Source organism: Diabrotica virgifera, chromosome 9 (genome assembly GCF_917563875.1).
Source record: "Diabrotica virgifera virgifera chromosome 9, PGI_DIABVI_V3a".
Lineage (NCBI taxonomy): Eukaryota > Metazoa > Arthropoda > Insecta > Coleoptera > Chrysomelidae > Diabrotica > Diabrotica virgifera.
In genome coordinates, this window is record NC_065451.1 from 100,434,840 (window position 1) to 100,452,412 (window position 17,573).

At 30.6% G+C, this 17,573-nt stretch overlaps 1 protein-coding gene across 1 annotated transcript; it reads right to left on the reverse strand.

The window, feature by feature from the left end:
• Positions 1–16,754: 16,754 nt before the first annotated feature.
• On the reverse strand, positions 16,755–17,447 carry LOC126891181 (uncharacterized). The gene has a single exon (XM_050660364.1). It carries the CDS (start codon positions 17,445–17,447, stop codon positions 16,755–16,757), a length of 693 nt encoding a protein of 230 aa, XP_050516321.1.
• Positions 17,448–17,573: the final 126 nt, after the last annotated feature.

Here is a 17,573-nt window from a genome sequence, read left to right on the forward strand (position 1 = left end):
TGATGATGAGGTGTGTAAAAGTAGTATGGATATAATGGAGGAGGAAGTGATATGTAAGAAAGAGTGGATAGGAGAAGTGAAGAAAATATTATTAAAGTATGAAGGACTCATAAATGAGGAAAATAGATTTGCTAGTGATTATGTTCACAAAATAGAAGTTAGAAATATCCAAGATTTTAGACCGAAAACATATCCGATACCATATAGATACCGAAGTGAGGTAAATAGAGAAGTAGAAAAGATGTTAGAAAATGGAATAATAGAAAAATGTAATTCAAGAATAATAAATCCAATTGTTGTAGTCAAAAAGAACAGTGGAGAATTAAGACTTTGTCTAGATGCAAGAAATTTAAATAATCACACCATACCGCAATACGAAGCACCTGCTACAACGGAAACTATTTTCGGGAGAATAACGGGGGCAAAATATTATAGCAAAGTAGATTTGAGACATAGTTTTTGGTTAATTCCTTTAGCCCATGAATCCAGAGATTATACAGCTTTCATGATAGATGGTGTTCTGTACAGATTTTGTGTTGTGCCTTATGGTTTGCAAAGTTCATGTAGTGCTTTAGTTCGTGCTCTTCATAATATTTTAGATAAATATGATGATTTTGTTCTTCATTATATAGACGATATCCTTATACTTTCAAAAGACGAATTTTCACACCTAAAACATATTGAAATATTATTAAGAGAATTAGATTTAGCGGGTCTTAAAATAAATATAAAGAAATGCCAATTTTTTCAAGATAGTGTTACATTTTTGGGATATAAAATAGATAATTTGGGAGTTTCAATGGACGAGGAGAGAGTAGAAAGAATAAAGGAGTACCCTACTCCTAAAAATATTAAAAATTTGCGTGGTTTTCTTGGTTTGATCAACTATTTTAAAAGGCTTGTGCCTGATTTGAGCCAAAAGATAGTTCCTTTAAATCATTTACTCAAGAAGGGAGTGAAATGGTATTTTTCATTATTTTAATTTGCGTTTGAAAATATTTTCTTAATATAAATGATTTGTATAAATATTACCAAGGATAGATTAAAGTTTATAGGATAAGTAATTTTTTTTAAATAAATATAATTTATATAATAGTTAAAATTTTAAATGAAAAATTTAAATTTTACTTAAGAAAAATTATCAATTTTTCATTTAGGGCAATTGTCATGATTTTAAATAGTTATTATGATTTTTTAAGATACTCAAACCATAGAATAGTTAAAAATAATAGATAATTTAGTAATTTTAATAAAGCCCAAAGTATATGGATAATTTTTTTTATTATTGCCACTTTTGAGGGGTATCGTTGATTGGAAGGTTGAGAAGAATGAGAATTATAAAAAGAACTAAAGTTAGGAGAGCACTTAGTAATAATTAAATAGTTATAAGATGGTTTTATTTAAGTGTATAAAGGTAGAATTACATAAGAAATCAAAATAGATAATCCTATATCAAAGATGATATTTCAATGACATATAAATTAGAAATTAGTAACTAGAACATATAATAATTTGAATTTTGAGTATTACCAGAGAATTACTTCTATTTGTAACATACAATAGCCTTATTTGTTCGTAAGAATCATCAAAAGGTTCCATGTTTCCAAAAGTCACTTCGAAAGGAACTTCGTTAAGGTGATACGTCTTGCATCATTTAGCTGCATGTATAGATTTGTGAAATTATGTTGAAATAGACATTAATCTAAAATTTGAGAACAATAGTTAGTTCAATATTAATAGTTTTAGTATAAATTTTAAAGAAAAATGTGGAAAATAGTTCAATAGAATAATAGCTTTGACAAGTGTCGAAACTATAGGTCAAATTAACGTATAAGAATGATATTTTGAGGAAATGGCTTATGCATATTCAATTGCTGATTTATTTTGTGTAAATTGAAAGTTATTTCAATCCTTTGTATGTAGTAATTGTGTAAATATTTGAATTTTAATATGTGAGTGTAAGTGATAAAGAAACTAAAAATGAAGTGTCGGACGTTGAAATGAACCCTAATAGAACTTTAATAAGGGCACCTAGCAAGAAGGAAATTATATCAAAATGAACTAGAAAGTTTAATCTATTCAAATCCCAGATTAGATTATACCCAAAGATTAGGATAGAATCACAATTTGGGTTCATATTTCCAAAATTTTCATCAAAATTATTATTTTGATGAAATGTCAAATTTATTGGAATTTTTTGATTGGTGAATTCAAATTTTCATAGCAAGGATTGTTATTAATAATTAATTTCCATTGGCTGTGAAGGGACGCCAAGCCAAAAGGAATCCATTTTAGAGAGACTTCTGCAGGCTTTTGAACAAGCAACACCTGTTTATAAGGAGCTCCGCAATTTTTTGAGAAAAATGCGGTAAATCGTAAAAATTTTAAATTAAAAACTTTTATTCTACTAACCTGTATAAATAATCTTCATGGTAAAAAAAAAAAATTTTCAAAAATGACCCTCAACTTTATAAGAAAAGTGAAAAAGTCTTCCGATGCGGGTATCTACCATATTTAGAACATTGTTCCAGTGAAATAGAAGGAGTTGGTTTCGTCTTGGATCCGAAGAGACTTCATAGCAGTTTGGTTTATCTTCATATTACATCGTGAAAGGTTGTACTGAACAGTTTATATTTTTATTGATCATGATCTAAAATCAATGTTTTTCATTTTCTAGCTTTAGTATAACAAATTTTGAATATTCAAGATAATTTTGGGTTATCTTCGACTTAAATTTTTGTCAAATACTTTTATTTTTTTTTTATAGTTAAATTCATTGCATCGTATTTCTTCCTTCAGACTTTCGACTAGATAACCTAAAATAAATAATTTAGCGTTAGATAGATCAGCAAATATTTCAAGTTGATATCATATTGATCTGATCTATATTATTGTATAATTACCTTGTATTTTTGATGTTGCATAACAAAGCCTTTATTTTCAATATATTTCCAAATTCGTGTACAATATTCGACAGTCTTTTGTTATTTATCAACCATTTCATATAGCTGTATTTTTGTGTCGTTTGTTTAGTTGATATTTCAGAAATCTTTTCTCACACCTCCACAGATAGGAGATCTCATGCAGAATTCACTTTATAACTGAGCTAGTAAGGTAAGTGATTAATAGATGGCGCCGGGCAAAATCAATATTAAAATCAATTATTAAATCAGTATATTTAAAAAATTCAATAATTAAATAAAATAAAATAATTAAAATTAATAATAATTAATAAAATAAATAAATAATAATAAATTAACCCGCGTATATATGAAAATATATAATAATTGGCACAACCAAAAATAAAATAAATTATTATATATAAAAATATATAATAATATATATATATATATATATATATATATATATATATATTGTTAATAATAATATAATTGCTTGTTCTATCTTTAAGCATATTTGTAAAGAATGTTCTTCTTTGTAGCAAGTCCTGAAGAAGCCTAAAAACAATAGGCGAAAGCTTGACCAAAATAAAAGGCACTCACTTTGAAGCACCAGTCTTTCATTGCTTCCTCAGTACCAGGGTTTTCCCAGCTGTTATCTCAGTACTTTTTTTATATATATATAGGAGAAGGATGATCACAGCTGTCTAATTAATATCTATGTCAAAGGTAAAGTTCATTGGGTGTGCAGCTGGAAATGAAAGCCAAAGTGTACTCTTTTCAACGAGCTAGCAATATTTCGTTTAATTTCTTAAACATCATCAGGCCAGTTGCTACAAAGTTATTACAAACTGGTGAAATAGTGCAATTTACATAATAAGTTAAAACACTTATTTGGATGAGCTTGTTAGCCTCGATATAAAAAGTTCCATGAAGAACGCCAAGTGACAAAAAAAAAACCAACATTGGATTTAGTGTACAGTGAAGGCATAATAACTCACACAACCAAGTGTATTATTTTCCGTGTGTGCCGGAGTAGTCCAAATTACTTAAATTAACATTTAGGACAAACAATTTTACGAATACATAGACGAAACAATTAATAATTCAACATTTTTGTGTTTACATGTTGGGAGGAAGGCGTTAAAGCATTGCAATGTAGTTAGACTAACTACATTGCACATAATAAAAAATCTTTTAACTATTTTCATCATTTACTTAAGAAAACTAAAACTTTTTTAAAAAATCACTCAGAACTTATAGTCGCAAGATCTGACAAAGGTAACGTCACAGTAGTTATGTATAAAACTGATTATCTAGAACTTTCAAAACAACTTATTAGTAATAGTGACTCCTACCACACATTAACGTCTGATCCTACTCAATCTATACAAAGGCAAAGTAATAAATTGGTCAAGATGTTGTTTGATACCAAACAAATTGATGACACTGCAAAGAAAAAATTAAATTCATATAATAGCATTTCACCAAAGTATTACTCACTACCAAAAATACATAAACCAACATTAGCTGTTAGACCTATAGTATCATCAATGGGAGCTCCTACTGAAAATATTGCTGGTTTTATTACAGAAATTCTCACTTCTGCCTATGACTGTAACAATGATTATTATGTAAAAGATTCCTTTGAAATAAACACTAAATTCAATAGAATGCAACTACCTCAAGGTTACGTGTTAGTTAGTTTGGATGTGATCTCTTTATTTAGTAACGTTTATCTTGAAGCATGTTTAAGATCAGTAAACAAACATTGGCCAGAAATCAGTAGACATTGTACAATAGATAAAGATATGTTTTTGAACTTAATCACTTTCTTATTTAATAACACCTATTTTTCATTTGATAACACATATTATAAACAAACTTTTGGAACACCAATGGGTGCAAAGATTAGCCCTATTCTTGCATCATATGTTATGGATGACTTGCTAGACATTATTATTCCTGTACTACCTTTCAATCCTTTTTTTATAAAAAAATATGTAGACGATATGATCTTAGCTATACCTCATAATATGTTAGATGACCTGCTTTTTATTTTTAACAGCTATGATCCATACATACAATTCACAATCGAAGTAGAAGATGAAAATCAATCTCTTCCTTTCCTAGATACTAGATTAGTTCGTTCTAATGACAACATCATTACAGTAGATTGGTATAGAAAATCAATGAGTTCTGGCAGATACATTAATTATATGTCATATCATAAACATTCTACTAAAATCAACTTGGTGAAACAAATGAAAGATAGGGTTTTAAAAATTTCTGATAAATCATTCCATCAAAAAAATCTTAAAATACTATATGATCTCTTTATAGATAACTCTTATCCACCACTTCTCCTTAAAGGTCTGTTGTACAATACTCCATTAGAGTTCACTCCGATTAACTCAATATCTGTAGGCACGTCTACAAATACTAACACACAAAACACTGTTCACAATCACACTCCTACACATTATTGTGTGTTACCTTATATACAAGAACTGACACCAAAACTGACAAGAATCTTTAAATCATATGAGAATATTAAAATAACTAATAAAACCTCTCTAACAGTAAATTCTATTTTTTCCAAACTTAAAGATCCAACCCCACAAGATCAAATTTCAGATGTGGTTTATAGCATTCCATGTAGTGATTGTAATGGTAAATACATAGGCCAGACATCTAGACGACTAAAGGATAGAATAATAACACATAAAAGTGACTGTAGACTTTATCCAGATAGATGCACACTAGCAAACCACGTACACACCCTCAGTCACAAAATGAACTTTGCAGATGCAAAAATCCTTGAAAAAGAAACATCTTACAAGAGAAGACTTTTTTTAGAAATGACCCACATTGCAACAAATGACAACGTGATTAACACAAAATCAGATATAGAACATCTAAGCGAAATTTATTCCTTTTTGTTAAAGCTAGGAACAAATAATAACCAAGTTAGTTTATTAGACGATTCTCAATAATACCATCTTGTTTATTACAAACTTCTTTTCCGTTTCATATATCACAATTTTTAGTTGCCCCTAAAGATGTCAGTTGGTTTTGGTCAATCTTTATTAATAATTTTTATCTCTCATTACCTTTTGAATATAGTTCCTAAATAATATTTAGTAAAATAATTTTTTTTAATTTAATTTAGTGCTCCTTTGTCATATAGCCATTCTTTCTATTCTGTCACCATAAACTACCAATATAATTTAGTTCAATGAATTTGTTTTTTAGATTCAGTAGTTGCCATTGCAATTGACACCTTGAAATAAGTAGGTATCAGCTGTGTATGTATATACATTTGTATTTGTACGCATGTAATCCATGTGTGTGTATGTATATGTGTGTTTGGGTATGCATATGTGCCTCTTTACAAAGTGGTTTACCATTCTGCAAAGTTTTTTGTGATTTCATTTATACCACCAAATTATAGAAAGAAGTTAAGTATTATTACAATTGTTTGCATTTCTTTAACCATTGAATACTAATATTATTAAAAAATAAAACAGACAATCGCTAGTAATCTGTCTTATAAATTCTTTATTTAATAAACAACAACATAATGATCTTACATTGATCTTAACAAAAATCTATCAATTTAATACAACTTGTACTTAAACTAAAAATTGCCTAGCTCTGGCTGACACTTCCGTATATTGACAGCTAACAGACCGCTGTGACCTTGAGGTACTTGCTTTCACGCCTTCCTCCCAACATGTAAACACAAAAATGTTGAATTATTAATTGTTTCGTCTATGTATTCGTAAAATTGTTTGTCCTAAATGTTAATTTAAGTAATTTTGACTACTCCGGCACACACGGAAAATAATACACTTGGTTGTGTGAGTTATTATGCCTTCACTGTACACTAAATCCAATGTTGGTTTTTTTTTCACTTGGCGTTCTTCATGGAACTTTTTATATCGAGGCTAACAAGCTCATCCAAGTAAGTGTTTTAACTTATTATGTAAATTGCACTATTTCACCAGTTTGCAATAACTTTGTAGCAACTGGCCTGATGATGTTTAAGAAATTAAACGAAATATTGCTAGCTCGTTGAAAAGAGTACACTTTGGCTTTCATTTCCAGCTGCACACCCAATGAACTTTACCTTTGACATTGATATTAATTAGACAGCTGTGATCATCCTTCAGTTATATATATATATATATATATATATATATATATATATATATATATATATATATAAAACAAGGTTGAAATATTGGGGTAGCAGCAATCTCAAAGAAAACTCTTTATAATAATTCCAAGCTTTCGATAATGTTTATTATCATCTTCAGGAAACTACAAATATAAATATACAGTATTTAACAATTAGTCTAACTAAAATCAATAAAAATTGTTATCTTTGTGCCATCAAAAATCCAAAACACCATAGTTTTCTCTCACTAAACTAGGTGTCTAGGATCCCCAGAAACACAAAAATAACAAAATATTGCTCTGAGAAATGCAGAGCTAATACTCTCACTATAAACACCGCATATCACAGAACAACCTTACTAAAAAATTATTTATATGTTTTGGTACTTACATTATTTGAGGATGTAGAGCCTAGTTGTTAAATACTGACATAACAATGAAATTTTGTCTTGGTAAATAGTAAATAATATAAATTAAAGTAAAAATGACTAAAGTAAAAATAAAATTAATAGTAAAAATTTATAACAAAATTGTAATTGGTTCAGTGAATGTGACGTTTCCGTATGAATTCAAAGAAAAATGAATAAACATCCATAACATTTTGTTAGACATTTTGTAAAATGCCAATTAGACATACATAATTTTTTAAAAAATATTTTAGCTTTTATCGCTTTATACTCAGATTTTTATAAGTTTTTATATAGTTTTTACTTTAATTTATATTATTTACTATTTACCAAGACAAAATTTCATTGTTATGTCAGTATTTAACAACTAGGCTCTACATCCTCAAATAATGTAAGTACCAAAACATATAAATAATTTTTTAGTAAGGTTGTTCTGTGATATGCGGTGTTTATAGTGAGAGTATTAGCTCTGCATTTCTCAGAGCAATATTTTGTTATTTTTGTGTTTCTGGGGATCCTAGACACCTAGTTTAGTGAGAGAAAACTATGGTGTTTTGGATTTTTGATGGCACAAAGATAACAATTTTTATTGATTTTAGTTAGACTAATTGTTAAATACTGTATATTTATATTTGTAGTTTCCTGAAGATGATAATAAACATTATCGAAAGCTTGGAATTATTATAAAGAGTTTTCTTTGAGATTGCTGCTACCCCAATATTTCAACCTTGTTTCCTAACTGTCCAGCAAAGATTATATACCTGTTATATATATATATATATATATATATATATATATATATATATATATATATATATATATATAAAAAAAACAAAAGATGTAGATCTTTGAAACACACTCAGTGATCAAAAGATCCACAGGTACTGGTTTAACGACCACTCGTACGAAATCAAACAAATGAAATAGAGAATGTGGAAAAATCCACTTACGAATAACTCACACATCCACTATTTCTGGCTGGGAAAAATTTTTCGAATAGAATCAAAGATCCAAACACCAGTTCTTAGAAATGTGTTTCGCCCTCTTCAACCTCCGTGGGCTCATCGGTAAAGATGAGAGGTTGAATATCTTTAGACACATTCCATCAAAAAACAACATCCGAGACATAGACATAATAGGAGCGTAAATCTATTTTATAGATCACTGAGTGTGTTTCAAAGATCTACATCTTTTGTTTTTTCATAAACATTATCTTACTTACTCTAAAGTAATTAGGGAATTAAAACTTGAGACTGTCATTTTCAGGTTGGGCGTAGATTTACGCTCCTATTATGTCTATGTCTCGGATGTTGTTTTTTGATGGAATGTGTCTAAAGATATTCAACCTCTCATCTTTACCGATGAGCCCACGGAGGTTGAAGAGGACGAAACACATTTCTAAGAACTGGTGTTTGGATCTTTGATTCTATTCGAAAAATTTTTCCCAGCCAGAAATAGTGGATGTGTGAGTTATTCGTAAGGGGATTTTTCCACATTCTCTATTTCATTTGTTTGATATATATATATATATATATATATATATATATATATATATATATATATATATATATATATATATATATATATATATATATATATATATATATATATATATATCATAAAGGAGTACGACCGTCAATTCCAATATAACAAAGGAGCACTCGTAAGTGTAGGGTTTTATCGGTCAAGTGGGTGAAAAAAGAGACAAAGAATTCAGCTACTTCATCTATTTATTGAAGACGTTTCGTCTACTGCTCAGTAGACATCATCAGTTCATCTACAAAAAGAGTGGTATAAGAGACAACATCCAAAAGAGAGGTAAACAAGCACTAGCGTTACCTTAAAAAGACATGTAGCAAACGATAAGATGTACATAGTAAAAAAACCTTATCCATGAACCAACGTAATGTAAAAGTATATAACATTTAAGTGTATAGTTAATATTTAAAAAACTTTAGTACAGCCAAAGACAAGACCATGTGGTAACAGTCATATATAAAAAACAAGTGGAAAAAGCCTGCTTGCTTTTTTTGAAGTCAAGAATGAACCAAGAAAAAACCAGATTCACTTCCAAAAACTTAGTAGTATTTAAGCATACTTCATTTTAACTTTAGGTAACATCATTAAATGAGTAGAATGCTAATATGCAACTTTAAAAATTTAAGGTCAAATAGTTACCAGCAGGTCATCCTAGCCCAACCGACACACAAAAGAAAATGGAGTTTGAATTATCAGGTGTAAACTGACATCTCGCCAAGAGGCAGGCAACCTTTAAAAAATTATAACAAAGAGTGACTGACAACTGCAGTGCAGCGCGGTAAAATTTAAATTGATGTAATTAAAACAGTTATAAAAGTGTTTAAAAAGTGAAAGTAATATCAAGAAGTAATCAAGGGATGTACCTTATACCTCGTAGACAAGAATCACAGTTTATTTTAAACAAGTGAGGGCACTTCACATAATTATATGGAAAAGTGCCTACGTTAGTACTGGTAATCCAGTTAACTAACTAATATATAAGATAGTACAATAGTATAACTCCCATATATCGCAGCTCAAAAAGCAAGAAAAAAATATATGCAATAATTTAAGAAAATTTATAAATCAGTTTAGCAAATTGTAATTTATAATTAATATCAATAATGCAAAATTTTATCCTATGGCAAAATTTTAAATTGTACATCTAATAAGTAAACTGTTATTATCAAACAAAAAAAAAAGTGGGAAAAGCTTGAAAAAACCACCAAAAACTTTTTTACAATAAAATAATTTAAGTGAATAACATCGACTGATTCAGCAAGATCACTATTAAAGAAGTGGAAAAAGCCTGAAAACCACAAAACTTTTTTACAATATAATAATTTAAGTGTAATAATACCAACTAATTCTGCAAAATCAATGCATGGTATATTTGACTCAAGTTACTGATGTCAGTTCTCTTGTTAAGTACATTAGAGGTTTTTAATATGAAACACATCTCTAAGAACTGTCTTTTCGACAGGTTGCGTTCATTGCAAAGGATCTTGGCTTCATCAAAGTCCACCTTATGTTTTGTATCTATTACATGTTGGGCTAAGGCACAAGTTGGTTTTTTCAAATTGATATCACTACGGTGTGAAATTAAACGTGATTTTAAAGCTCGCTTTGTCTGCCCTACATAACATGCGTCACATTCAGCACAAGGTATGTGGTAGACCACATTAACTTGTTCCAAAGGGGACAAGGGTGTTTTAGTCTTAGAGAACAAATTTCTGACTGTTCTTGCATTCTTAATTGCAATCTTAACAGGAATATTATTATTTTTATATAGTTTAATAAGTTTATCAGTAACCTGAGGAAAATAAGGAAGTGAAGAAAACTGGGAAACAGGAGTCCCAAGGTTAGTAGTAGGCAGAATTGTGATGTTAACAGTATTATTCGATATTGATCTAAGTTGGTCACCATTGGGTATGTCGTTCAGAGAAGAACCGTAGCTTTGGGAAAAAAGAAATTTATTGATAAGGGAGGAAGGGTAGGAATTATCTACCAATATACTTCTGAGTAGCAGAAGGGATTCCCTTCGATTAACCGGATGTGCCAACCTATGTAACCTACAGCTTAAAGCTTTAATAAGATTTATTTTATATTTAAAAGGATGACAAGAATGGTAGTTGAGAAACCTATTAGAGGCCATTGGTTTCCTATACCAACTTGTACAAAGTGTGTTATCTCCACTTCTAGTGACACGCATGTCCAAGAAGGGGATACTATGGTTGTTGGGGTCCTCGAGTTCACATGTGAACTGCAAATGAGGATCAAACCCATTAAAGATGGACAAGGTGGCCTGAGTCTTGTCTGGTGGTAAGGCTAGTAATAGGTCGTCCACATAACGTTTAACAAAAGGAACTTGAAAATCTAAATAACCCAGACGGTCAGATACTAAATCATCCAAAACATAATTCACTAGGATGGGTGAAATCGAGGAACCCATTGGTGTCCCAAAAATTTGTAAATAAAATTTGTCGTTGAAGACCAAAAAATTAGTGTCAAACACTAATTGGAGCAATTCTGCAAACACTTCCCAGGAAACTGGAGAATTAGGTTGGATAATATTCCAATGATTTCTTAGTGAAGTAAGGACACTAGCTAGGGGGAGGTTAGTAAAAAGTGAAACTACATCAAAACTCACCAAAATATAACCATGTGGTAGCTTAAAGTCATTAATAAATTCACTAAATTGAAAAGAGTCAACAATGTTGTAATCATTATTGTAATTATAAGATTTTGACAAGATATCAGTCAAAAATTTTGCAATATGTATGTTGGGTGAATTAATTGAGGAAACAATAGGCCTCATGCTCAATGTGGGCTTGTGAATTTTGGGCAGACAATAAAATCTTGGAGCATAACCATCATAATTATGTAATGACTTAGCTAAAGTTTGATCTATGATCTTAATATTTTTTAAGTGAGTAATGAATTTATTAATTTTGTTAGAAAATTTTGAACAGGGATTTGAAGTAAGAGGTTGGTAGTACCTAACGTCATCTAACAATGATTGACTGAGGCTGATATATTGATCTTTATCCATAAGAACAGTGGCATTGCCTTTGTCACTGGTGAGAACGAGAAGATTAGGGTGGGTTTTTAAAAACGATACCGTTTCCCTATAAATCTTATCAATTTCAGATATGGATTGCCTAGGGCGGTTGGTATAATTCAACAGAATGTTATTAGAAGATGACCTTAGGGAAAGAAGATCAGCATTGTCTGCATGAGACAATATATTTTCTACATCTGCAAGGGTCCTACTGATTGAATAATCTTTGAAGGTAGGTTCCAGACCAAATTTAGGGCCCAAAGATAGTAGCTTTAGAATATTTTGAGGAACATCCACATTAGAAAGATTCTTTATCCAATTAGGATTAAATGGAATTTTGTGGAAGTCTGGTGCACCCAATTTATCAAGCTTACTCTGAAGATGTAAAATAGTTTTTTTTTTTATCTTATTTTTTTTTATTTAAAGATTTATCACAGATACCACTTCTAACATACTTACTACTACCACAGGAACCCACGATCACACACTCCAACGCAGGAGCCAGGCTCTTAATAGACAGGTGAGGGCACGATTACTTAATTTCCATATATCGAAGGTTCATTCAGATATTAAATTCATTTTTGGTCAAATAAATAATGTCACTGATTTCTTAGATCACACTTTACCTGCATCTTTGTTAGATAGGTTTGAGACCTCTTTACACAAGAAATTTAATTTCGTTTATAAAAAAACTATTTTACATCTTCAGAGTAAGCTTGATAAATTGGGTGCACCAGACTTCCACAAAATTCCATTTAATCCTAATTGGATAAAGAATCTTTCTAATGTGGATGTTCCTCAAAATATTCTAAAGCTACTATCTTTGGGCCCTAAATTTGGTCTGGAACCTACCTTCAAAGATTATTCAATCAGTAGGACCCTTGCAGATGTAGAAAATATATTGTCTCATGCAGACAATGCTGATCTTCTTTCCCTAAGGTCATCTTCTAATAACATTCTGTTGAATTATACCAACCGCCCTAGGCAATCCATATCTGAAATTGATAAGATTTATAGGGAAACGGTATCGTTTTTAAAAACCCACCCTAATCTTCTCGTTCTCACCAGTGACAAAGGCAATGCCACTGTTCTTATGGATAAAGATCAATATATCAGCCTCAGTCAATCATTGTTAGATGACGTTAGGTACTACCAACCTCTTACTTCAAATCCCTGTTCAAAATTTTCTAACAAAATTAATAAATTCATTACTCACTTAAAAAATATTAAGATCATAGATCAAACTTTAGCTAAGTCATTACATAATTATGATGGTTATGCTCCAAGATTTTATTGTCTGCCCAAAATTCACAAGCCCACATTGAGCATGAGGCCTATTGTTTCCTCAATTAATTCACCCAACATACATATTGCAAAATTTTTGACTGATATCTTGTCAAAATCTTATAATTACAATAATGATTACAACATTGTTGACTCTTTTCAATTTAGTGAATTTATTAATGACTTTAAGCTACCACATGGTTATATTTTGGTGAGTTTTGATGTAGTTTCACTTTTTACTAACCTCCCCCTAGCTAGTGTCCTTACTTCACTAAGAAATCATTGGAATATTATCCAACCTAATTCTCCAGTTTCCTGGGAAGTGTTTGCAGAATTGCTCCAATTAGTGTTTGACACTAATTTTTTGGTCTTCAACGACAAATTTTATTTACAAATTTTTGGGACACCAATGGGTTCCTCGATTTCACCCATCCTAGTGAATTATGTTTTGGATGATTTAGTATCTGACCGTCTGGGTTATTTAGATTTTCAAGTTCCTTTTGTTAAACGTTATGTGGACGACCTATTACTAGCCTTACCACCAGACAAGACTCAGGCCACCTTGTCCATCTTTAATGGGTTTGATCCTCATTTGCAGTTCACATGTGAACTCGAGGACCCCAACAACCATAGTATCCCCTTCTTGGACATGCGTGTCACTAGAAGTGGAGATAACACACTTTGTACAAGTTGGTATAGGAAACCAATGGCCTCTAATAGGTTTCTCAACTACCATTCTTGTCATCCTTTTAAATATAAAATAAATCTTATTAAAGCTTTAAGCTGTAGGTTACATAGGTTGGCACATCCGGTTAATCGAAGGGAATCCCTTCTGCTACTCAGAAGTATATTGGTAGATAATTCCTACCCTTCCTCCCTTATCAATAAATTTCTTTTTTCCCAAAGCTACGGTTCTTCTCTGAACGACATACCCAATGGTGACCAACTTAGATCAATATCGAATAATACTGTTAACATCACAATTCTGCCTACTACTAACCTTGGGACTCCTGTTTCCCAGTTTTCTTCACTTCCTTATTTTCCTCAGGTTACTGATAAACTTATTAAACTATATAAAAATAATAATATTCCTGTTAAGATTGCAATTAAGAATGCAAGAACAGTCAGAAATTTGTTCTCTAAGACTAAAACACCCTTGTCCCCTTTGGAACAAGTTAATGTGGTCTACCACATACCTTGTGCTGAATGTGACGCATGTTATGTAGGGCAGACAAAGCGAGCTTTAAAATCACGTTTAATTTCACACCGTAGTGATATCAATTTGAAAAAACCAACTTGTGCCTTAGCCCAACATGCAATAGATACAAAACATAAGGTGGACTTTGATGAAGCCAAGATCCTTTGCAATGAACGCAACCTGTCGAAAAGACAGTTCTTAGAGATGTGTTTCATATTAAAAACCTCTAATGTACTTAACAAGAGAACTGACATCAGTAACTTGAGTCAAATATACCATGCATTGATTTTGCAGAATTAGTTGGTATTATTACACTTAAATTATTATATTGTAAAAAAGTTTTGTGGTTTTCAGGCTTTTTCCACTTCTTTAATAGTGATCTTGCTGAATCAGTCGATGTTATTCACTTAAATTATTTTATTGTAAAAAAGTTTTTGGTGGTTTTTTCAAGCTTTTCCCACTTTTTTTTTTTTTTTTTTTTTTTTTTTTTTTTGTTTGATAATAACAGTTTACTTATTAGATGTACAATTTAAAATTTTGCCATAGGATAAAATTTTGCATTATTGATATTAATTATAAATTACAATTTGCTAAACTGATTTATAAATTTTCTTAAATTATTGCATATATTTTTTTCTTGCTTTTTGAGCTGCGATATATGGGAGTTATACTATTGTACTATCTTATATATTAGTTAGTTAACTGGATTACCAGTACTAACGTAGGCACTTTTCCATATAATTATGTGAAGTGCCCTCACTTGTTTAAAATAAACTGTGATTCTTGTCTACGAGGTATAAGGTACATCCCTTGATTACTTCTTGATATTACTTTCACTTTTTAAACACTTTTATAACTGTTTTAATTACATCAATTTAAATTTTACCGCGCTGCACTGCAGTTGTCAGTCACTCTTTGTTATAATTTTTTAAAGGTTGCCTGCCTCTTGGCGAGATGTCAGTTTACACCTGATAATTCAAACTCCATTTTCTTTTGTGTGTCGGTTGGGCTAGGATGACCTGCTGGTAACTATTTGACCTTAAATTTTTAAAGTTGCATATTAGCATTCTACTCATTTAATGATGTTACCTAAAGTTAAAATGAAGTATGCTTAAATACTACTAAGTTTTTGGAAGTGAATCTGGTTTTTTCTTGGTTCATTCTTGACTTCAAAAAAAGCAAGCAGGCTTTTTCCACTTGTTTTTTATATATGACTGTTACCACATGGTCTTGTCTTTGGCTGTACTAAAGTTTTTTAAATATTAACTATACACTTAAATGTTATATACTTTTACATTACGTTGGTTCATGGATAAGGTTTTTTTACTATGTACATCTTATCGTTTGCTACATGTCTTTTTAAGGTAACGCTAGTGCTTGTTTACCTCTCTTTTGGATGTTGTCTCTTATACCACTCTTTTTGTAGATGAACTGATGATGTCTACTGAGCAGTAGACGAAACGTCTTCAATAAATAGATGAAGTAGCTGAATTCTTTGTCTCTTTTTTCACCCACTTGACCGATAAAACCCTACACTTACGAGTGCTCCTTTGTTATATATATATATATATATATATATATATATATATAAATACTTTTTTCTTTTTGGGTGTGGTAGTCAAAATAAAATAGGGCTGTGCTAAGGCGTACTATTTATTCTATTCCAAGCTTTCGGAGGCAATTTCCTCCTTTTTCAAGGTTCTACAAAGAAATTACTTGCTAAGTACTCAAAAAGAAATACAAAGTTTTAACTTACCAAGAATGCTAGATTAAGCAAAAAACTGACATACGTTGAAAACGAACTTATTAAATAAAACATTTAAAGTAGTTAAAAAGTTAAAAAACACTGATTTTATAATTAAAAAATATGAAAACGACATGATGCATGTCGTCTTAAGTCTGGATCAAACCATTTCACGAACAGAAAGAGAGTCAAAAAGCGAGATTTACTGTTTAAATAAGTAGAAAGTTATGAAAAAACTTTTAAAAAGTATTAACCATGAAAGGCAGTTGTAACGGATTGCAAATACTACCAACTGTAATACCAACTTCATTTGAGCGGGAAATTTGAAAAAAGTTTTTATTATTCATCAAAAAGAAAACAGTATTTAGTAAATATGTTAAGAAAAAATATACTGAATTAATAATCAACTTGATCAAATAAATAAGAAAATTAAAAGAGATTACTAAGATGCAGAATCAGACTAGTCGAAAGTCAATATATAGTTATAAATTTTACTAAGATTCTGGATCTCAGATCTCTTATTAAGATTGTTGTCATCACTCTTGCTGATATGTACCATCTCCAGGAACGTTCTTTTGAATTTATTACTTTCTCTGGCTAATATTTTAGCATTGTTGAAATCGATCTTATGGTCTAGATTGATTGTATGCTCTGCCAAAGCACACGTAGGTTTATTTAATCTACAGTCGCTTTTATGTGAGATTATTCGACTAGACAAGTTTCTTCCGGTTTCACCTATATATGATGCTGGACATTCAGTACATTCAATGCGGTAAACCACATCTGTGCATTCTAATGTAGTTAAAGGTTGTTTGATTTTACTGTATAACTGACGTATAGTTTTGATGTTTTTGTTAGCTATTTTGATGTTTTTAAATTCCTTGAAAATTTTACTAAGTTCAATAGTTAGTTTCGGAATGTAAGGAAGGGCATAAAAGTACACACTAGTCTGCGCCGAGTTACTCTGAGCTAAAGGCCCTGGTTGTGACATGGTACTAGCAGTGAGAATGTTCCTATTGACAAAGGGAACATTGCAAATCAATTTATTAATCAGTCTTGGAGGATATGAATTTTCCACAAAAATATTGCGTAGAATGTTTAAATCATGTTGGAGATAGTCAGGATGAGACAACCTTCTGACACGTTCTTTCATTGCTAAGACTAAATTAGTTTTCATCCTAGGAGGATGGTACGAATGGTAGCTTATGAATCTGTTGCTACATATTGGTTTTCTATACCATTGTGTTTTCACCACATTACCTTCACATCTGTGCAACCT